At 65.6% G+C, this 22,190-nt stretch overlaps 1 protein-coding gene across 1 annotated transcript; it reads right to left on the minus strand.

Moving 5' to 3' along the window:
- Window positions 1–394: 394 nt before the first annotated feature.
- On the minus strand, window positions 395–20,748 carry SEMA4B (semaphorin 4B). The gene is made up of 14 exons (XM_039493260.1): window positions 20,570–20,748; window positions 9,348–9,508; window positions 8,845–8,907; window positions 7,775–7,873; window positions 7,149–7,248; window positions 6,549–6,665; window positions 6,019–6,176; window positions 5,578–5,759; window positions 4,559–4,709; window positions 3,968–4,178; window positions 3,759–3,874; window positions 2,808–2,980; window positions 2,392–2,486; window positions 395–1,953 (listed from the first exon to the last, which is right to left on the minus strand). The coding sequence occupies exons 1-14, from the start codon at window positions 20,670–20,672 to the stop codon at window positions 1,169–1,171; spliced, it is 2,514 nt and encodes an 837-aa protein (XP_039349194.1). The 5' UTR covers window positions 20,673–20,748; the 3' UTR covers window positions 395–1,168.
- Between the last annotated feature and the right edge of the window lie 1,442 nt (window positions 20,749–22,190).

Here is a 22,190-nt window from a genome sequence, read left to right on the forward strand (position 1 = left end):
CCTGGGCTGGGGCCCGCTCCGGCGCTCTGCGGGGATGGCCTGCAGCAGGAGCCGGGGGGGGCTGGAGCATGCTCCCTGCACACCACTCTTCAGAGAATGGAGCTGCCAAGCTCTCAGCAGGCTACTGAGCACGGCCCCGCTGGGAATGTTCCAGCCTTACCTCCTGGCCAAGTTTCACCCCCTGCTCCAAAGCCTGCAAGCTCCAGTGCTGCACAATGAAGTGGTTACAAGAATGTTACAATGGATTGTCCCTGGTCTCTCGAATGGCTGAAACTTCAGGCTGAGGCAGCCCCAACATGGGGAATTTCCCCGAGCAGGGGCTTCTGCTCACAGCTCCATCACTCCCCAGGCCCGCGTGGACAGTGCCCAGGGACCGCGCACTCACCGCTCACCATGACGACATGTGGACTTTATATAAAAAAGACAGACGACAACAACTCATTTCTGTGCAAGAACGTCCACAAACGGTGTGAGCCGGTACGGTGACAGCACTCCCACAGCGGCGCCTGCTGCTGCTCAGACGTGCTCACCGGGGCTCAGTTCACATTGTCACATAGTAAAAACAACCCAAAGCACAAACGCACAGAACATGCCCAGACCCAGCTCCCAGCAGGCGCCAGGACATCACAGCGGGATGGGGAACGAGGGGGATATGACACAGATGAACTCTCCTGCCTGGCCACGGAACGGGCTCCATGTGCAGGCAGCAGCTTGCTCACACGTGGCAGTGTTAGACGTGCCACATGTGGGCAGCTTCACCCCACTAAGGTGCACAGGTCCCCACTGCACCTCTCCCAGCACCAGAGCCCCTGGGCCTTCCCGGAACGCCCTGCTTCTGCACCAAGCAATGGCCCCTGGCTGCCAGAGCTGTCCCACGGGTGGCAGGGCTGGGGCGAGGGCTGCAGGGGAGTGTGAGCGCCCCCCCAGATACACGGAGGGGCTCTGCCTCCCTGAGAACCCCTCTGGAGAACGTGCTACATCGTGCTGGGGCCGCCCCTCCCCTGCTTGGCGCGGGGCAGTTTGCAGGTCATTGGTACAGCCGGGGTCGGTGGCGGCCCAGCCCCACGCAGCCCCGCCATGCTGCAGCCTGATGGCACAGGTCTCCGGGAAGGTTCAGCAGAGCCGGGGCTGGTGCATCTCACGGGCTCAGCTCATGTCCCCAGCCTGGTCACACCACGGAGTCCCGGATTTCGGAGCCCAGCCGCACCCGGGGTCTCTGGCAGGCCGGAGACACCTCCACGAAGCTCTCGCGGATGCTGAGGGGCCTCCTGTCCGACTGGGAGAAGGCCGGGCTGGCGCCTGGGGGCGCATGCGGGGGGGTGCTGATGGAGCTGTCGGTCAGGGCCTGGTAGCCCTTGTGGTCGGGCGCCGTGCTGGGCAGGCTGCTGCCGTTGAGGGGCAGGCTCTCGACGGGCAGCCCCACCTTCCTGTGGCTCCCGCTGGGGCACTCGCCCTGCTTGAGGAAGGCCTTCATGCTGTCCCGGTGCCGGCAGAGCACGAAGAGCGCCAGCAGCAGCAGCGCCGCCCCGAACAGTGCGCACATGACCAGGAACTCGGGCCAGTAGCTCTTGCCGTCCTGCCGGGAGGAGACGCTGCCCACGGCAGAGGTGCTCCGGGAGGTGCTGATGGTCTCCAGGGCATCCTGGCCGGGCAGGGACCTGCCCGCTGCGTCCAGGGGCACATGCAGCACCGGGGGCAGCTCCTCCACCCCCACACAGTAGCTCGCCATCAGCTTCTGGAAGCCCTCCTCCAGCGACCAGCACTCGTAGGTGCCCCGGCGCTCCTGGCTGCCCACCAGGATGAGGGCTCCGTCCGGCAGCACCAGGTAGGAAGAGTTGATCTGGGTCCCATTGTGCACCCACAGCCGCGAGGCCAAGTTGGACAAAAGCCGGCACGGCAGGGGCCTGACCGCGTTGGGCAGGAGCTGGATCTGCTGGCACTGTGGTCCCTCTGCTGCGGAGCAAGCCACACAGGCAGGTCAGGAACCGCTCCGGCCAGCCGCCTCCCCCTGCCCACGCCGGGCCCGGGGCACCCGCGGGGCAGCAACTGGGGTGTGGGAACGGCCGGCAATGGCCCCGTGTCACCATGATGGGGCGAATGGGGTGGCCATCGGGGATCCAGCTCCGGGCTACGGCAGGGTCTATGCGCACGTCAGGGGCGTGTTCTCACTCGGGGGGGTGGGGGGCGGCAGCCATGTGCTCCTAGAGCGCCCCCAGCTGGCCAGGCTCTGGCAGTGACGCCACCCGCCCTTCGGAGGGCAATGGCAGCTAGACTGGACAGATGGGGGATCCTCTTGGATCCTTGGGCAGAGGTCCCAGAGGCCTCCCTCCCCGCCCCACAGCAGGCTTGCAAACCCCACCCCCACTGGGCCCTGCCCCAAGGCCTCCTTACCTGGGGGTCGGAGAAGCGGGGGGATGGGCAGGGACACGTTGCCTGCTTGGCAGAGCCTCTCCGTGTCAGCGTCTTCGATATCCTGGGCCCAGGGTCTGCAGGGGGAGACTCGCAGTCAGCACGGCCTGTGCAGGGAGGGGGTGAGGAGCAGGGCCGAGCGTGGCGGGCGGGGTGGAGAGCTGAGAGGGGTGAAAGTGGGGCTGGCCAGGCTGAGTGGGGCGGGGCTGGCTGAGCCGAGCGGGACTGGCGGCATCGGGGCGGGGCGGGGCTGGGGGCAGGGGCGGCCAAGAGGGGCGGGGCTGGGGGTGGCCGAGGCGGGGCTGGCGACGGCGGCGACCGAGAGGGGCGGGGCTGGAGCTGGCCGAACCGAGAGGGGCGGGGCTGGGGCTGGCCGGGCCCAGTAGCCCAGCACTTACTGGGGGTGCAGTGGCAGCTGCAGGTGGTATTGGGCGACGCTGCGGCAGGCCTCCCCGCTCCAGGCGCAGTAGGGGTCCCGGGACAGGACGCACTCCCCACAGCTCCTGTACAGGCTGCAGTTGGAGAGGGGCACCTGGGCCACGGCTGAGTAAGAGGCAGCGTAAAGCAGGCCCTGTGCAGGAGAGAGCAGGTTGAGAGCTGGTCCAGCAGAGGGCGTGTGCCTGAGTGTGCACACGTGTGTGTCGCCGAGGAGACGTCACCGTTTGGGATCTATGTGGCAGGTGCCATTCGTGAAACCCACGTTTGCCCCTCGTCTGTGTCTGAGATCCCCGCCCTGTCGGCTCTGCTGACTCTCCCAGGCGGGGGGGTGTTACCCCTGCAGGGTATGGGGGGGAGAGAGGCTCTAGGGTGTGGGCTGAGCAGGCCAGCGGGGGCAGAAGGGCGGAGCCGAGCCGCTCTCTGGTTGTGAGTTTCTGTTGCTAAAGCCAAACTGGGGATGACGGAGTTTGCCTCAGTTCCTGCTGCTGGGCAGCGCCTGCAGAGCAGACCCTGCCACCTGGCTCCCCCCAGAGACGGGACTGTTGGTTTTCCCTGGTGAGCCTGTTTCAGTGCAGGAAGCCCTACCCAGGGAGGGAGGAAGCCATGCTGGGAGCCATTTGGCGGTGAGAGGAGACGTGAGCCCAGGCTTGGCCCTGGCTCCCTCGGTTTGCCCCCCAGGCTGACCGAGAGCACTTGGCTCCTCTGGGCGTGCCCAGCCCCAGGGCAGCAGGACAGGGAGGATGGCTGTGCAGAGCGCCACGCAGAAGGCAGCTCCAAGGCTGTGTATGGGAACGGCTCCTGCTCCCCCATCCCGCCCGCCCTGGGTCATGTGCCCCCAGCCCCCTGGTGTTGCCTGCTGAGGGAGGGCAGGGTGAGGATGCAGGAGTTTCCCATCATGCTCGCTGGCTTGCCTGGCTCTGGTCCAGCAGCAGCTTGTGGACTGGGTGGCCGGCATGGAAAAGGCGGATCTCCTCGATGATATGCACTTTCTGGTTCACGCTCACGGCCTTGTGCAGTCGCCCGTCGTCTGCAACGCACAAAGCGGGGACACTGAGCAGAGCCACCTGGGCTGGGAACACCCTGCCTGGCTGGCCCCCACAAGCTCCCCAGGGAGACCCACCTGTGCCCAGGAAGAGGACATCGTAGGTGTGGTGCAGGCCCCGCACGCGTTGCACGCAGATCTGCTGGTAGTGCACGCGGCTCTGCAGCAGGAGCGGCTGGCTCCGGATGGCGCTGTCCATCAGGAAATGGTCCTTGATGAAATTCAGCACGCGGTCTGGCATCTGGAGAGAGGAGTTGATCTTCATGTGCCGCGTGCGGCTGGTGATGCACTGGTGGGGCAGAGAGGAAGAGAGCTAGACACGGACAGCACAGCCCTGCAGCATCGAGACGGACCCACGGCCTGCGGTCCCAGAGCACAGCCCTCAGCGGGGAGAGCACACGCAGCTGGCTGAGCCTCCCCACCAGGGGGCATTAGTGAGGGCAGGCGCACACACACACACACGGGCTGAGTGCTGGCGCCTTTCACACCAGCCTCTCCTGGCCCACCCCCAAGCTGCAGCAGCCCCCGCTAACAGCTTGGCCAGGAGCTCGAGGAAGACGCCCAGGGGCTGGGAGGTGCTGGAAGGTGGCAGTGTGGATTGGCTCAGGCTGTGCTGATGTGACCAGGCTGGAGAGTTCAGTGCCGCTGTGCTGGGAGAGGGGGACGTACCGCTCCGGGCCGGGGCTCTGGCACAGGGCCAGTGTCCGTGTACCACTGCTGCGTCTCACGGTTCACCTCCTTGTAGAACCCGCCGAAGGCCTTCTGCACGTCGTGCATGGCGAAGGCACATACTGCCGAGCTGCCCGGGCCCCCTTTGTTCCTGGCACCAGAGGGGAAATCAGCAGCTAAAAAGGGTCCTGGAACCACCCAGAGACACCTGGGCCCTGCACGGCCCCAGAAGACAGCTCAGCCCCTGCAGGCTGGGCACAATCCACCCTTACACACAGCTCCCCGCAGCACCTGGACCAGGCAAACAGTTGGGACACATAACGGGAGGGGAAGAGCTGTCAGCAGCTGCAGGGAGCGCCCCCTAGCGGGGAAAGGCCCTGTGTCCCATTCCCCGCCCCGCTGAGCCAGCCAGTCCCTGCCCTGGGGCCATATCAGAGACAGCGCCCCCTAGCGGGGACAGGCCCCGTGTCCCATTCCCCGCCCCGCTGAGCCAGCCAGTCCCTGCCCTGGGGCCATATCAGAGACAGCGCCCCCTAGCGGGGACAGGCCCCGTGTCCCATTCCCCACCCTCCTGAGCCAGCCAGTCCCTGCCCTGGGGCCATATCAGAGACAGCGCCCCCTAGAGGGGACAGGCCCCGTGTCCCATTCCCCACCCCTCTGAGCCAGCCAGTCCCGCCCTGAGGCCGGATGGGAGCCAGCGCCCCCTAGAGGGAACAGGCCCTGTGTCCCATTCCCCACCCCCGAGCCAGCCAGTCCCTGCCCTGGGGCCATATCAGAGACAGCGCCCCCTAGAGGGGACAGGCCCCGTGTCCCATTCCCCACCCCCGGAGCCAGCCAGTCCCCCGCCCTGGGGCCGGATGGGAGCCAGCACCTTCTAATGGAGAAAGGCCCCAGGTCCCATTCCCCGCCCCCCTCTGCTAACCCATCTGCTGGCAGTGCCCCAGGGAGACGCCCTGGTCTGGGTCTGAGCGGCTGTAGCTGGAGCCAGCTGCAGGGCCCTGTCCTGCACCCGCGCTCACCATTGGGAGGTGAAGACGCCATAGAAGACCGTGTCCCTCCAGTGCCGCTCGTCCGGCGTGAGCACAAAGACGTCCTGCAGCACGTTGAAGGGGAACCCGTCGTCAGGGCGCGAGCACAAGAGCTGGGCCTTGAGGAACGTTGTCCACCTCCGCTGGAGCACCCGCTCCCCGCCCAGATCCCCCTGCCAAGGAGAGAGCGGGTGTCACCCTGCGCTGCCCCGGCCCCGCAGTGCAGCAGAGAGGGGCGGTTGCAGCGGAGCCTGGAGAAGCAGGCAAGCTCTGTGGGCAGCAGGGGGCGCTGCAGGCCCAGCCACAAGTATATCGGTGAGTCCATCAGTGATGTGCACAGATGTGACTCTACCTGCACCAGTTTGCACGTGTGATCGACCCCATCACGCACCCTCCGCGTGACCACCCCCCAGAGGACAGTACGCGGCTCACCTTGCACACGCGGGCGATCCGCGACACGATGGTGTTCTCGAAGAAGTCGAACTCCTTGCCGGTCTCGCTGAAGAAGAAGTACACCTTGTCGTCGTCCCCCTCAGAGTTGCCAGGCGGCAGGCTCTCCCGCAGGTAGGCTGAGCCCACGAAGGCTGGGTCTGCATCCCAAATACAGAGCCCTCAGTGCCAGCCCCCTGGGACCCCAGAGCATCCTGGAGTCTGGGCAATTCGTCGCTGGAGGCGAGACGCAGCCTCCTCTGGGGAGGAGCGTGGCAGTGACAGGAAGGAAAGAAGCCAAGCTTGCCTGGGGGGCTCCCAGCGAAGCAGTGACCCAGGCCAGCCCTGCTTAGCCTGGGAGAGGGGACAGAAGGGCAAAGTCTGACCGGGCCCAGCAGCCTAAGCCCACCCCATCCCCACCAGGCCTGGCAGACACCTCCTCGTGCTCCTGGAGCTTGTCTGGGCCGCCTGTTGCTCGCCCCAGTCCGGGTGTGCCTGGAATGGGGCCCTGCCCTGCCCCAGCATCCCTGCACCTTGCAGCCAGTTGAGGGAGTTCTCGGTCTTGAGGGAGATGCGGCTCTCCTGGCTCCGGTAGATTGTCGGCTCCTTGCCCTGGAAGTCGCTGACGGTCCCAGCGTAGAGCTCACCATCTGCCGGGAAAAGACAGACCCACTGGCATAAGGAGGGACAGGTTCCTCCCTCCCCGCTGCTGGCACTGGGTCTGGAGCAGATCCAGCTGCCATCTCCCCTCATTCGGGGTGGCTGCACCAGGGGTTTCTCTGAGCCCCCTGCCAGGGAGCTGTGCTGCAGTGCTCTGTGTAGGGGTGCGTTTCACAAGGGCCGACGGCTCTGTGCCAGCTCTATCCCGCTGCTGCCATCCAGCTGAAGGCGCATATCGATCCAGCCAGAAGGAGACAGGGAGAGCAGAGCTCCCAGGCACCTCCTATGGCCTGGCCTGGCAGCGGTGGGTGTGGGCACCACGCGTCCCTCTGCCAGGGGGCCAGTGTCACCCCACTGGCCCCATCTCTGCTTCCGCTGGCTGTTCCTCATCCACGGGCTGGGCCGCAGGGTGCACAGTCATTCCCCTCACCCCCACCCTGGGAGATCCAGGGGAGGTACCAGCCCCTCCTTACCGACCATGATGGCAGTGGATTTGTATTCGGGGTCGAAGGGGCAGCGGCCTTTCCCGTCCTCCAGCAGCAGCTCCCTCGCCTGGCTGAAGTTCTGCACATTCTGCAGAGGGGAGGATGCTCTGAGTGGGAAGAGTCAGGTGGGGGGGAGACGGGGCCAGGAGGGGTGGGGAGGGCAGGAACCGGGGAAGGTAGTTGTGGTGTCTCCTGCCCTTTCCTCACGCCCCCAGGGTATTTCACTGGGCAGGTTACTGAGTCCATCCAAGTCCCTCCTGCTGCCCCATCATACCCCAGGGCCCTCGCCACCGCCCTGCCAGGGCTCAGAGCTGGGCCTGGAGTCCCGCCAGGGAGAACTGGGTGCAGGAGGGATGCTGGGGAGGGATCAGCTCTGGGGCCCACATGCTGACCCCTAACTCTGCTCAGCTCTTCCTTGAGCAGCAGAGCGTCGCCCAGCCGGGGCGGGAATAGTGAGCTGTGTCCCTGGGGTGACAGGGACCTGTGCTGCCTCAGAGCCGGCCACGGGTGCAGGGAGAGCCCCCAGGCCAGTGCTCCCTGCAGGCGGAGTGGGGCAGTGGAGCAGGGCAGGGGCCGGGCAGAGCTTGCACTGAGAGGCCCCGTGCAGCACTCACGAGGTAGGTGCACACAGGGCTGAAGGCGCCGGTCCCACAGGCGTACAGGTGGCTGCTGTTCAGCTGCAGCAGGATCTTGATGTAATTGTGACAGTCCCTCTGTGGGGAAGGCGAGAGGCACCGGCTCAGTCTGCCCCACGCGGAGGCTCGCTCCTCCCCAGGCACAGCACCCGCAGCCCCTGCCAGCCCTGCCACCCCGCCCTGGGGCCAGCCCTGCCGCCCTGCTCTGCCCAGGTTCCGCCCGGCAGGGAAGTGCAGCCCTGGGGCCCCGGGAGCCCAGTGGGGTCTAGGGACGCAGATGGAGCGACCGGAGCCAAACGAACACCGGCCCCCACGGGACAGGCCAGGAGCCTGGGCCTCAGTTTCAATTTCTTTCCTGAGAGACAGCACCACCAGCAGCACAGCGCCCCCTAGTGCCACCCTGGGGCAATGAGGCCAGCCCTGACTGCCAGGGGCGAGCACCCCTGCTAGCCCCCCGCCCTCACCCCACAGCACAGAACCCCCTAGCACTGCCCTGGGACCAGCACTGCCTGCTGGGCAGAGCGCCCCTCCGCTCCCTGCCCCACAGAGCCCCCCTAGTGCCGCCCTGGGGCCAGCACTGCCTGCCTGGGCAGAGCGCCCCCTGCTGAGTGCCCCCCCCCACTCCCTGCCCCACAGAGCCCCCTAGCGCCAGCCCTGCCTGCCGGGGAGAGCGCCCCCTGCTGAGTGCCCCACTCCGCTCCCTGCCCCACAGCGCCCCCTAGCGCCACCCTGGGACCAGCCCTGCCTGCGGGGGAGAGCGCCCCCTGCTGGCCACACCGCACTCCCTACAGCACAGCACCCCCTAGCACCACCCTGAGACCAACATTGACAGCCTGGGGAGATCGCCCCCTGCTGAGCCTCTGCCCCACAGCACCCCCGAGGGTACTGCATCCAGGCAGCGCTATGACAAGGGCTGGCTGCAGGCCCCACGCTGACTTTTATTGCCCCACTGAGCACATTCAGTTCAAGGCCCCTCCCCAGCAGTGGGCCCGTCTCCCCAGTCCCATCCCCGTGGTCTCTTGGCACAGGCGGGCTGGCAGTGCACTCACCTGGGGGTCCTTGCCCTTGAACACACACTGCTTCTTCCTTTCCTTGTCCGCGCTCCAGGGCAGCTGTGGGCGAGGGGAATAGTTATCAGGAGAGCCCTCCCTGGCAGCGCCCCCACTAGCAGCCGGCACGGCCCTTCCCCCGGTGACAGACTCACAGCTGCTCCAGGGCATCCCACTGCCGGCCACACTGGGAAACGCTGCCTGGGCACGGGAGCAGCTCTCACGCCAGAGGCGACAAGGAGACGCCCCGCTCCCCCCAGGCGTGAGCCAGCAGGGCGTGGGGGCGCGTGAAGCTCGCTGTCCTGCCGGCTCCCAGAACATGCAGCCACTTGCAGGGCTCGGGAGAGACGCTGGGAGTGCCGGGGAAGGAATCTCATGGGAGCTTGGCCCCCCCCCCCCCCGCCAGCGTGCTCCTGCCCCAGGGGCTGGTCCAGCCACCCATGCGCCCGCGGGCCGCTCTCCCGGCAGTGCCCTGCGCGTGTGGGCCGGGCCAGGCGACTTACGAGCTGGTGCTGTGGGCCAGGCTGGAAGTGGCTGGTGTTGAGGGCGAAGAGGAACTCGCGGGCCCCCACGTACAAGGTCCCCCCGTCCGGGCTCAGCAGCAGGGTTGTGTAGTTGGTGACTCCGTCCTTCTCAAACCACCACACGGGTCTCTCGGAGGAGTCTGGGGAGACCCAGCAACACGCCTGTCAGTGCATCCGGGGCTCCATGCTTAGAGCCTGGGCAGAGAGCCAGCCCCACCCCTGGGCATCCCAGCACCCCAAGGCACAGCCTGATCCCCAGCCGTGGCACTGGGCAGCCCCCAGCTCTCTGGAATCCACACACTGGCACTGCCCATCGCTCCCCCAGCAGGGCTGGCTCCTCCCTCCCGGTACAAACGGCGAGTCATGAAACGTGGACTCACCCAGCCAACTCTGCTGGTGCCCCTCAATCCCGACCCGCAGCCCCTGCTAGCCCAGCCCTGGGCACCCCACAGCTCTGCCGCTGCTTATCATTCCCAACCCGCAGCCTCTGCTAGCCCAGTGCTGGGCTCCCCACAGTTCTTGGAGCCCCTGAGGGCTCACAAGGACCCTATGGCCATTTCCTGACAAGAAGCTGGCTAGGCCTTTGACAGAGTGGGACTTTTCTGTAATATTCTGTATGAACACGGTGTGTGCCTCAGTTTCCCCTATATGCGGCATCAACTAGCAGTTCAGAAAAGGCTGTTTGCTCTCTGCAGACAGCCAGGTGTGACTGACCCAGCACCACAGGGGTAAAGGCCACTCCAATTGCCCGGACATTTGGTACCTAGCAACTAATGACCATGGATGGCCCACGCACACACCCCTCCCCCCTCCGCAGGACGCCAGCCAGCTTCGCCTGGGAACAAGAACAAGGACTGAGAGGGGCCAGGCAGGGTTGTTAAGTGGAGGCTGCTGGAAGCTGGAGTCCCTGAACTGTGACAAAAGAGGCTTCGGGGCAGCCCAAGATGGACCAAGCCTTGGCTGGGTTGGGTTTGGTCCTGCTTTGAGCAGGGGGTTGGACTAGACACCTCCTGAGGCCCCTTCCAGTCCTGATAGTCTGTGAATCTATGACCAGGCTGTAACTTTGTTCTGTGCTCCCCCAGGCCTGCCTATGCTGTGTGCAGCTAAACCCGGCTGCTTCTCCACTGCCGCTGGGGGTGCATTGCGCCTCCTGCTGCCCGTCTCAGCTGGACTCTGCTGGGTGCTCAAGGTGCTGAGGTTCAGTGCCAGGAGCTTGCCCTAGTGAAAGGGTCTGGCTCACTGAGGGGGTCTCCGAGGCCTGTTCCAGAGCACTGGACATGTGGATCCGTGACAGACCCTCTGGCTGAAAGGAGACCCCCTTGCCTTGGTTTCTGGTTTGACTGGGTTCTTCCCCCTCCCGGGCTGTAATGCCAAGCCACAGAGTCAAGCCTTTTTATTCTGGTGGTTCCTGGCCTGCTGCTCTCTGCCATGTGCTGCCCCCAGGGCACGCTCCAGGCAGGGGAGGCTCCAGGCCCCAGCATGCCAAGCGTGTGCTTGGGGCGGCACGCCGCGGGGGCGCTCTGCCCGTTGCCGGGAGGGCGGCAGGCGGCTCCGGTGGACCTCCCGCAGACGTGCCTGCGGAGGGTCCGCTGGTCCCGCGTTCGTGGAGCATCCGCAGGCACGTCTGCAGGAGGTCCACCGGAGCCGCGGGACCGGCGACCGGCAGAGCGCCCCCCGCAGCGTGCAGCCCTGCTTGGGGCGGCGAAATAGCTAGAGCCGCCCCTGGCTCCAGGGGCTTCCTTTGCCTGGTGAGGATTAACTCAAACCCACCTCCTGGCTGCCAAGCAGGCCCTTCAACCTGGCACAGCACTGGGGTGGCTGGAGAGCGTGGCTGGCTCGTCTGTCACCAGCCTGGGGCCCAGCCCCCCAGGCCTTGCCCGGGGAAGTCAGTGTGTGGGGGAAGTCTGGGCTGCAGCCTGGCAGCCTCTCCTGGGTCTGTGCTGGATTCTCCTGGGAGTTTTGCAGCAGCCAGAGCCACAGGCCCCAACCCACCTGCAGACAGGAGAGCGGCTCTTCGTATGAAAACCTCCTCTCCTATGAGCGCTCATCCCAACAGCAACCCATGGGGTGGGGGTGTAGGACCCAGCCCCCCAACTCCGTTCCCTACAGAGAACCAGATCTGGCAGCCGGAGCCTGGCCATTGGGGCCCACGGATCTACTGCCTCGGCGGAATAGAAGGGCAGCTGCTCCTGCTGCGCTCCTGGCCCCATAGCACAGCTATCCACTCCCTGCACCAAGCCCCTCTGCTCCAGCAGACTCCGGGCCCAGGGGTCAAGCAAAGCAGTTGGTCTCCATTTACTGCCCAGCTGGGGAGCGGGAGCGGGCGTGGGAGGGCCTGGCTGCCGGATCCGGAGTGCTGCATGCACTGGGGAGAAGCAGCAGCTGCATGTTCTCCCCCTAGGGATCTAACTTCGACGTCTCCCGCTCTAGCTCCTCAGCCGAAAGTGAGGCTGTGGCCATGGGGTGACAGGTCCCCGCCTCCTCCCTTGTCCACCCTAGAGTGGTGGTGGGGCGGGGACTGTCAGGCGGAGCAGGACGGTGCAGTGGTGGGACACCGGTGTAGCTGAGTGCCCTGAGGGGCTTTGGAAAGAACGGCCCTTCCCCGAGAACCCGGCTGGCTGTGAGAAGGGAACCAGAGCCAGGGGTTTGTGCCAACAGGGCCCTGTGCTGGGTCAGCCTTTCTGCCCTGAGCTCAGACATCCCGGTGCCCCAGCAATCCCCCGCCACGAGTCCCTGCCTGGGAAGCACTCGGGGAGAGGCCGGGCTAAGCCCCTGGGGCCAAGCAGAGGCATGTACCGGTCAGGGAGGCAGTGCCCAAGCCCACGCCGGCGTGAGGGATCCCGGCTCTGGGACAAGGGGGAGCAGTGCACAGGGCAGGCCGGGGGACCCCTCATGGAGCTGCAGCCCAGGCTCTCACCATCGGCCCTGACCCCCGCTGGTCTCCCCAGCACCCCCCAACCCCTTCCCAAGGAGGGGGTGCCCCTGAGCAGCGGGGAGGAGCTGGGGCAGGGATGTGAGGAGGGAATCTGAGGCAGTGGGGTGGAAGAGTGGAGACTGGGGCCAGTACTGTCCACCCACGTCCCTGCCATCTTCGCTGCCCCAGCCTCCCAGTGAGTGGGGTGGGTGGGTAGGAGCAAGCGAGTCGATTCCCCGGCCCCGTAAAGCCCTTAGGGGGAGGGGGTGGGAGTCGATCCCCCGCCCCGTAAAGCCCTTGGGGGGAGGGGGCGGGAGTCGATCCCCCGCCCCGTAAAGCCCTTAGGGGGAGGGGGTGGGAGTCGATCCCCAGAGCCCCTGGCCCGGGAGCTGGAGTCTATTTCCACAACAGAATCACAAACGCTCCAGCCCGAGCCCCAGGGTCCCAGCCACGCGCTCCGCTGCAGGCCGCCGGGCTGTCCAGGGTCGGTGAGGTGGAGCGATGCCTGGGACGAATGGAGCCCAGCTCAGGGCAGTAGCGAGGACACCGCTCCCCTGGGTGCCAGACAGACCCCCTGGCAGCCAGTGATGTGCAGAGCACCGCAGGCAGCCTTATGCAGCCGGGCAGCCCGGCGCCATGGGGAATGCCACAGGCTCGCCCCGCCACCTGCCCTGTGGTTAACTGCCAGCCCCGCACCATAGCTGGCAATGCCCAGCCGGGCCTGGCTGACGGTTCACACCCGGCGGGGGGGCTGACCCTCACCTCTTGGAAGTAGCAGGGCCTCCCCAGCTCAACCCTTCCTGGGCCGAGGCTCCGCCGCCTCTGGACAAACCAGGTTTGAAGCACTAGCCGCAGCCCCGCCCGGCTGACCCCCTTGGGCACTCGCCCCCTCCTGCCCTAGCAGCAAGGACAACAGGGAACCATGTCGAGGGACCAGGGACTCCTGTGCACAGCTACGGCACTGCAGCTCTGCCACACAACCCTGGCACGCAGATGCAGCCCAGAGCCATGGAGGGGTTTCCTCCACCTCCCCGAGCAACAGCAGCGTTCTTCCATCCCCTTCCTGCGTCTGCCCCGGGGGCCAGTGTCGATAAATCTCTGCATTAAGCATCTTCACATAACTTTCATATGACTTTGTATTATGCCTCTATTTTCCTACAACTTTGTATCAGATCTTTATATAGAAAACTTTGTATTGAGCCTTGGTATAATGTTAAAAGCATGTCTTTTTGCTAGGGTAGAATAAGCTCTCCCGCCCCCCCTCCCTTTGATCAATTGCCCTGTTGAATGAACGAGGTGTGAATGAGCCAGGCCTGGAAGGCAGCACCTCCAGCCAGCTGCACCCCTTGGAGAGGGGCTGGGAGCCAGGCCCAAGAACAATGAAACCTGTCCAGTGGGCTCACTGAAGAAGAGCAGACACATTGACGGCCTCGGGGGTTAGAAGCCAGCACCTGCTTTTGAAAACACCCTCTGTGAGCAGCATTGGGACAGCACCCAGAGAGAAGCAGCACAAAGGACCAACGGACACAGATACAGATTTTGCATCTGGTACAGATTTGCATGAGAGGGAAGCTGCTATAAATATGAGAAGTCTTGGCAAGATGAGACCCAGGGTCCTCTGCGTCTCATCTTGTCAACATGGAGCATCGATCCAGATCCGCAGAAGCCCGGCTCCACACCCCCCCCCCCATCTAACTCACCTGGCCAGTGCAGTTAAGGGGAGCAACTCATTGGTAAAAACAACAAGACGGGGGGGGGGGGGTGCACGCGCATGAGTGTAATATCTCCTGTGTATACGATACAGGGCGGACTGACACGTGTATTCCCAATAAATGCGGCACTCTGCCCTATTCCCCCGAAAAGACCCTGTGCGGTACAACACGGGGGGGCACATACATATTATGTGCCGACCAGGCCTCTGCAGAGGAACACGACATTGAAATTGCCAGATGGGTGTGATCACAGTTCTACACCATCACCACATCCCTACCGGATGCCACCAGCTCAGCTGGGCACGCCTGGGGAGCGAACAGCTGCCAGTTTGCTGGCCTGTCCCCCAGAGGGGCTGGGAAGCGTTTGTTCTGGTTTCGGTAGCTGTGCATCTCGACAGGATGGTTTAGAGCAGCAGAGGGGAGAACTCTCCTGACAGACAGCGGAAGCCAAAGTGACTCAATCACTGGCCACTAACTCAGCGAGGAAAAAATAATTTTACAAATTCTCGGTCCAGCCCCCTGCCACTGTCCGTGAATCAGGAGCAGCACCATGGAGCCAAGCTGGTGGGAGAGGAGTGCCAGGCCCAGAGACATCCTGTGCCATGCTCAAGTCGTAGAACGCCTGCCCTGCGAGAAGCAGCCTGAGCAGAGATTGACCTGCCCCCACCACACACTGCTGGAGGGGGAAGACCTCAGGCCACACACTCAGACCCCAACCCTACGCTCCTGATGCTCAGAGCCCATCTACCCACATCGCCCGGGCACGCCAGCCTCCCGGCCCAGCGGACAGTGCTGCAGGAGGGGGCAGCATGGACACTTTCAGAGAACAGGCACAGCAGGGTTCTTGCTCATTCACCCCAGGCAACGTCTCCTTTGGGCAGAGGACTGGGAGATTCCCGGGGGAAGCCAAGAGCAGACAGAACGGGGCATGGAACGGAAGTGCTGGCTGGAGCCCTGGCACACCCTGCCCCTTGCTGGGAGGCAGCTCCCAAAGGGCACTTCAGGACGAGACTCCGGGCTCCTGCAGGGCTGACTCACTGCCGAGCAGCTGCACGTACCTGCCCTAGGAGTGGGCAGGAAACCAGGCCCCAGAAGTGCTTCCTATCCCCAGCAAGGAGCCCTCTGACTCCCAGCCCCAGCCTCCTGCCTGCCCAGGCAGCAGCTCTCAGAGAGGGAGGGCCGGCATCACCTCGGCCTCGCTGTCTCCCCACTCAGCACAAGGCTACTGATGACAACTCCTCCTGCAAGTTCCCATCCCAGATCCCCCTCACAGGGGTCTATCCACCGGGGCAGGACAAAATCAGCTGGCATGAGCCTGCAGGGCTGGGAGAGTGATGGCTGCTTGCCTGCAGCTCCCTGCTGGACCCCCCCTTGCAGGGGGCACCCGCCCACTGGCTAGCAACCAGAGCAGGGGGAACTGGTGATCAGGACTCCTGGGTTCCTTTTCTGGCTCTGCCACTGCCTCCATGTCTCTGTGCACCGGGCAGGTTAGTGACCCTGTCCCATCTGTCTCAGAGCTGGGGGAAGGTGATGATGACCCGCTGTGACGAAGTGGGACTGTTCTTAATGTTTCCTCTGGATACTGTGTGGGGGCCTCAGTTTCTAGCCGACACTCGGTCTCCTGGCAACTAATGGCCAGGCCCTTCCCCCCTGCAAGGGGATGCTAAAGGTGGGGGAGAACAAAGAGGTCAGGTGACCTCCTGGCCCGGGAAAGGAACTGAGCAGAGGAGGAGGGGCTGGAGGGGGTTTCAGTTGGGAGCTGGCTGGGAACGGGAAGTGAGGGCAGATGTGGGTGTCTGGCTCACTGGGCCCCAGAATGGACCCAGCTGAGGGGTCCCGTTCTCTGTACCTACAAGCTCTGTTTTAGCCCGTGTTCCTGGCATCTAATAAACCTCTGTGTTACTGGCTGGCTGAGAGTCACATCTGACTGCGTAGTGGGGGGCAGGACCCTCTGGCTTCCCCAGGACCCGCCTGGGCGGACTCGCTGTGGGAAGCACACAGAGGGGCAGAGGATGCTGAATGCTCCAAGGTCAGACCCAGGAGGTGAAGCCGTGTGAGCTGCTTGCCCTGAAGACAGGCTGCTCCGAGGGAGAGGAGGCTCCCCAAAGTCCTGCCTGGCTTTGTGGGGAGCAGTTCCAGAGCATCACCCAGGAACTCCGTGACACCCGCTCAGGCCAGTACTATCGCTACGACTCCACCTGCCCAGGCAGGAATGAGCCACAATTGTTCCCAGCAGCCACAAGAAACAGACTGTGGTGCAGAAGGACCCCCACCTCCCAGCCAGCCCTGCCCACAGCCAGGCTCCTTTGGGCACTTGACATGCAGGGCTCCAGGAGCAGCTGCTCCGTTCCAGCCCCCGGGCAGGGCCCTCTCTGTGCTAGCAGGAGAGACAGGGAGCTCTGATGCCCACGCAGGTGCGAGGCACAGACCTGGATCCCAGCCGAGGGGTCCTGCCTCTGCTGCCAGGCTTTCAGGGAAGTCCCGATGCTGCTTGGGGACCCCTAGGCAAGGTGCCTGCAGCCGGCTGGGAGTGGAGCAGCCACCCCCCGCAGGGCCGGGGATGGGCCCTCAGAGCAGCACAGAGCCCCAAGTACAACCTTCCCTGAGCCTGCACCAGCCAGGCCCGTAGCGGGAGGGGCAGCCATTCCCTGAGCAGCCTGCGCTGCAGCCAACGGGACGTGTTGGGACAGGACCTGCTGCTTCCAGGCAAACCTGTTGGAGGTGAATGAGAGCAACTCGCCCTGCCCTGCCCGCGCGCTCCAGTGGATGGACCCTCTTCCCCGCCGGCGCAGTGCACAGGACAGGCCCCTGCTCTTCTGGGGTGACGGGCCAGGCTGTGCTAACCATCCGAGCAGCTTCCCCGCACCCGCAGACTGGAGCAGAGCTGTACAGAGACAGGCCCACAAACCAGTGTGGGCACATGAGGCTGGGATGGGTCCACCTGGGGCAGGGATTGGAGGCAGGGCTGAGCCCAGACAAGCTAGAGAACTGACCTGGCACGTCACAGGCAGGATGGGGCATACACAGTGCTCTAGCTGTCCCACCCAGCACCACGGGCCCGATCCTGATCACGGCATCTGGGTGCTACCACGTACAACAGACACTGCCCCTACCCCTGCCCAACAAGCCCCAGGGCAGCGCATGGCCAGCGAGAACCAGCTGCATTCACCCGGCCAGAGCAAAGGGCGCCCAGTCTGAGCTGCTAGCGAGGAGGGGAGAAGGCACCTCACCGGGGCAGCGCTGGGCATGGCAGTCCCCCGCCAGCACCCGTGGGTCGCTGGCCTGGCCACAGCAGAGCAGGAGAGAAACTCAGATGGCAGGCTGGAGTGTTGCTGGGAACAGACTCCTGCCAAAGGCTGCAGAGTTTGACCCCGCTAGGCAGCAGGGAGCATCCCTGCCTGTCCACCCAGCCTGAGGCGCAGGGCTCTCCCTGCTGCAGGTGCCCAGTGCCCCAGCACCGCAGCCCTGAGCCTCCTGCAATCGGTAACGGCTCTACCGTCCCAAGGCCCTGCCGGGGTGGGCAGTGCTGCTGTCCCTGCAGTACCGCGACCTGTCCCAGAGCACAGAATGGAACCCAGGCTAGTCCCTGGCCACTGGGCAAACCGTGCTTCCCGGGCGCCGACCTCACCCAGCAGCTGGGCGCAGGGCAGGGCCCGGCCCCCAGCACTAACCACGCAGGGTCCCGAATGCTCAGCACACAGGACAGACCACCAGGCTGCTCCCCCTGGCCCTGGTGAGCACAGCCTGAGAGCAGGGGCATGATAGACGGAGGGGGGAAGTGCCAGAGCCTTGCCCATGGAGAGCATGGGATCCCTGCAGAACACCCTGGCAAGGATGCCCTGGGGAGGAGCCTCTGCTCTGCTCCCAGCAACAAGGCAGGATAGGACCCAGCGGAGCAGAAAGCACCCCCCCTCCCCCCCAGCGACCTGCTCATGCCAGGCATGGTGGCGCTGTGCTGCCTTCCCATGTGCAGGGAAGTGCCAGCCCCTCCCCTCCTCCACCATTCCAGGACCCAGTTCAAAGCCACCCTCTCTATTCAACCCTCCCTGGACCGGCTCCAGCCAAACACACAGACCCTGCCTTTCCCCCGCCCCTGCTTCTCCAGCCTGGCCTCTGGGCTTTCAGGCAGCCCTCCCATGCGCTGCAGCATCTGCTGTCTGGAACAGCCTTGCTGGGGACAGCTCTGCCTCTCCACCCGCTCCCCCAGCTCCTACTGCCTGGGAGTGACTCTTTCATTGCTTTGCCCCGTCCATCACTTACACCCACAGCCTGGCCCTGCTGCACAGACCAGCATGTACCGTGGGCCTGCCCAGGCTGCACCCCTCGGCTGGCAGCCTGCCACGCAGGAGCCATTCGGAGGCATGCTCTGGCTTGCGGGGCTAGGCAGGGCACGGGTGTTTTGCAGCCTCAGCACCTAGCAGAGGTGTCACGAGGCATTTCAACACCAGCGAGAACGTAGGCTGCAGAGTTGCACCATGGAGTTGCAGAACCGAGCACCATCCCACTGGCCCCTAGGGGAGGTCAAAGGGACGCTGGCAAGTGCTACGCACATCACCTCGTGAGCTGGGGCCGGAGCCGCGGCAGGTGCAGCCGTGCGGCAGGGCAGGCCGGCCCTTCACAAGCTCAGGCCCCTTCCACTCTCTCGGGTTCTCTGGGCTAGTCACTGGCCCTGGCTGGCCCTGGGTTCCCAGCCCAGCAGGGAGCTTAGTGCAGGGGAAAGGCGCTTTCCACGACCAGCAACGAACACCAGACGGGACAATTCTGCCCAGCCGACGTCTGGGCCCAACCTACACAGAGGAGTCCCTGTGCTGCCTCACTGGGGAAGTTCAAATACGTCGCTGTGCAACCCCCAAGCTGCCCAAGCCCAGCCCCTTAGCCCTCCGGCTGACCTAATTCCTCCCCCTCAGAGCACCAATGGGGCACAGCCCTGTACTCCTCAGGGCAACGTCAGAGCCCCTGTGGGGAGCTGTGCGGGGAGACGGCCCCTGAGACCCCGCTCAGTCCCACACCGAGGGAAGGGTCCCCACGCTCAGCTCAGAGTCCAGGGCAGGGGCAGGGGCAGGACGTCCTGGAGAACTTGCAGTCCACAGAGAACTCTCAAGCTGCAGGCCCAGGCCAGGGCAGCAGGGATTCCCCGCTGACAGCATCACCTCCCTTTGTGCAACAGGTACCAGTCACAGATGGAGGCAGGACCCAGGCAAGCTGGGTCACCGGTCAGGTCGGTCTCTACAGTGTATAACTTTCCTGCTGTGGCCAACAGAGGCTGGCAGGGGTGAGGTGGGCCCTGGGAATCGGCTGCCAGCAGCACACATGGGTTGAAACCCTGCAGCTCCAGAGAATGGGGCCAGCCAGTGTGCACAGGCCCTAACCAAGCTGTCCCTGCCCTCACCTCCCCTGCCCCGGAGCCAGTGGCAGGGCCTAGGAGCAGCAGTCAGGAGCCACTCCCCAAAGCCGCTGCAACCCAGGCCCATGCACAGGGGTCAGTGAGTTGGGTACGACTAGCATGACATGGGGAAGGGGCATATTCCTTAGCAGGTGCTGAGCCTCCCAGGGACACTCTGCCAGCCTGGCAGGACAAGAGCCCAAAGGGCAGTGCTGCTAGCACAGGACTACGGGACAGAGAGAGACACAAACGCAGCCTCAGCCCAATCCCACTGCAGTGCAGCCGCTCCAGGACAGCCAGGCCAGACTCGTACAACACACACCACAGGGTGGGGAGGGTGTTCCTCTGCTCTCCCGGCTCCCACGTTCCCACCACTGGGAGCAATTCCACACAAATCCCCACGTCCCAGCCCAGCCTCCCTCCCAGTGCTCTGGGCCTGGGCCACACAGTGCCTGCAGCGCCAGCAGCCCAGACCCAGGGGTCCTGGCTTCTGGTCCTGGCTCACTGTGGGAGCTTTGGGGAGTCCCTGCCCACCTCCGGGCTTCTGCTTCCCCTCGGTTGCTGGGGATAACACGCCCCTGGGGCCAGATGTTTGCAAAGTACCTGCAGCTGGAAGGCGCTCTGGCGAGGCCCATTGTGACACCACGTGGGTAGTACTTGTGGCACCTTAAAGACTAACAAATTGAGCTGTAGCTCACGAAAGCTCATGCTACAAGAAATGTGTTAGTCTCTAAGGTGCCACAGGTGCTCCTGGTCTTTTTGCAGATACAGACTAACAGGGCTGCTGCTCTGAAACAGGTGGGTAGCGCTGCTGCTTGTGCCACACAGGAGTGTGGGGAAGGCGCTGCACTTGGGAGCCTTCACACAACCCGCACGGCTGGAGACCCCTGGCTTGGCCAGGGCCGGGCCCACAAGCCCTGCCCAGGGGAGCCTGCATGGGCGCGTACCACACCGCTGCCAGCAGGTACTCGAGCTCTGCCCCCAGCAAGCTGCCGCGGGGCTCCCCCGCCTGCTCAGTCCACCCCCCACAACCCCCTGCCCTGGCAGCGGGACCCGGTTCCCAGCAGAGCCGCCGGCCCGGCGCGTTCCCAGCCGGGGGCACCGGGCAGGGCCGGGCCCGGCGGGCGCCTGCCCGGGGAGTGGCCGCGTGAAGCCCGAGCCCCCGGGCGAGCTGCGGCCGCCCCGCACTCACCGTAGCGCAGGCTGACCCGCGGCACCGTCTCCTCGGAGGCCGAGAGCAGCAGCAGGGCCCAGAGCGCCGGGGCCAGCAGGGAGAGCGAGAGCCCGAGCCCCATGGCCGGGCGGGCGGGTGCGTGCGCGGCCGGGCAGCGCTGCCAGCGGCTCCGGCTCCGGCTCCGGCTCCCTCCGTCCGTCCGTCCGCTGCGAAACTTTCCGCCCGCCCCGCGCGTGGCGGGGCCTCCTGCGGCAGCCAGACCTGGGGAGAGCGCTCGGCGTGGGCGGCCCCGCCTGCCCCACGGAACCCCGCCCCGTCCAGCCCCTGCCCCACGGAGCCCCGCCCCACGGCCCGCCCCATCCCGGAGAACCCAGCCCCTGCCCCACGGAACCCCGCCCCATCCCACAGTACCCAGCCCCACGGCCCGCCCCATGGAACCCCACCCCCCTGTCCCACGGCCCGCCCCATCCCGGAGAACCCGGCCCCACGGAACCCCGCCCCCGTCCAGCCCCTGCCCCACGGAGCCCCGCCCCACGGAACCCCGCCCCATCCTGGAGAACCCAGCCCCACGGCCCGCCCCATGGAACCCCACCCCTGTCCCACGGCCCGCCCCATCCCATAGAACCCAGCCCTCCTGCCCCATGGAACCCCGTCCCACGGCCCGCCCGCCCCATGGCCAGCCTCCCTGCCCGCTCCATCCCATAGAACCCTGCCCCATGGAACCCAGCCCCACGGCCCGCCCCATGGAACCCCACCCCTGCCCCATCCCATAGAACCCAGCCCCACGGCCCACCCCATGGAACCCAGCCCTGCTGCCTGCCCTAGCCCATAAAACCCAGCCCCCTGCCCCACGGAGCCCCGCCCCCCGGCCCGCCCCATCCCGGAGCACCCAGCCCCCCGGCCCACCCCAGGGAACCCCCCCCCCTTGTCCCACGGCCCGCCCCATCCCATAGAACCCAGCCCTCCTGCCCCATGGAACCCCGTCACACGGCCCCCCCGCCCCAAGGCCCGCCCCTGCCCGCTCCATCCCATAGAACCCTGCCCCATGGAACCCAGCCCCACGGCCCGCCCCATGGAACCCCACCCCTGCCCCATCCCATAGAACCCAGCCCCACGGCCCACCCCATGGAACCCAGCCCTGCTGCCTGCCTAGCCCATAAAACCCAGCCCCCCTGCCCCACAGAACCCCATCCCACGGCCAGCCCACCCCATGCAACCCTGCCCCACGTCCCGCCCCACCCCATGTAACCCCACCCGCTCCATGGCCAGCCCCCCTGCCCCATGGAACCCTGCCCCACGGCCTGCCCCATGGCTGGCCCCCTGCCCCACGGCACGCCCCAGCCCATAGAACCGAGCCCCCCTGCCCCACGGAACCACAGCCCACGTGCCCGCTCCATGGCCCCCCACTGCCTCTCATTCTGCCACACCCACTGTCCCCCAAAAGCAGCCAGACCTAGAGGGAGAGAGCGCTCAGCGTGGGCTGCCCCACAGCAGGGCTGGCCCCACATGGATCCCCTGCCCCATGGCCCCTCCTCCACCTGCTCCACTGCCGGCCCCATGGAACCACTACCTGCCCCACCCCATGGCCGCCCCCCACAGGCAGTCAGGCCTAGGGAGGGACAGAACTCAGCATTGGCCA

The sequence above is a fragment of the Mauremys reevesii genome, linkage group 10, assembly GCF_016161935.1.
Source record: "Mauremys reevesii isolate NIE-2019 linkage group 10, ASM1616193v1, whole genome shotgun sequence".
Lineage (NCBI taxonomy): Eukaryota > Metazoa > Chordata > Testudines > Geoemydidae > Mauremys > Mauremys reevesii.

What these genes read in the sequence shown, in the direction of transcription:
- SEMA4B (XM_039493260.1), bottom strand. Translation starts at nt 20,672, where the DNA reads ATGGGGCTCGGGCTCTCGCTCTCCCTGCTGGCCCCGGCGCTCTGGGCC. An exon ending in GCGGGTCAGCCTGCGCTACG is followed by an intron (nt 9,509 to 20,569) that starts GTGAGTGCGGGG and finishes GGGTCTCCCCAG; the next exon opens with ACTCCTCCGAGAGACCCGTG. An exon ending in CCCGCTTCTCCGACCCCCAG is followed by an intron (nt 1,954 to 2,391) that starts GTAAGGAGGCCT and finishes CTTGCTCCGCAG; the next exon opens with CAGAGGGACCACAGTGCCAG.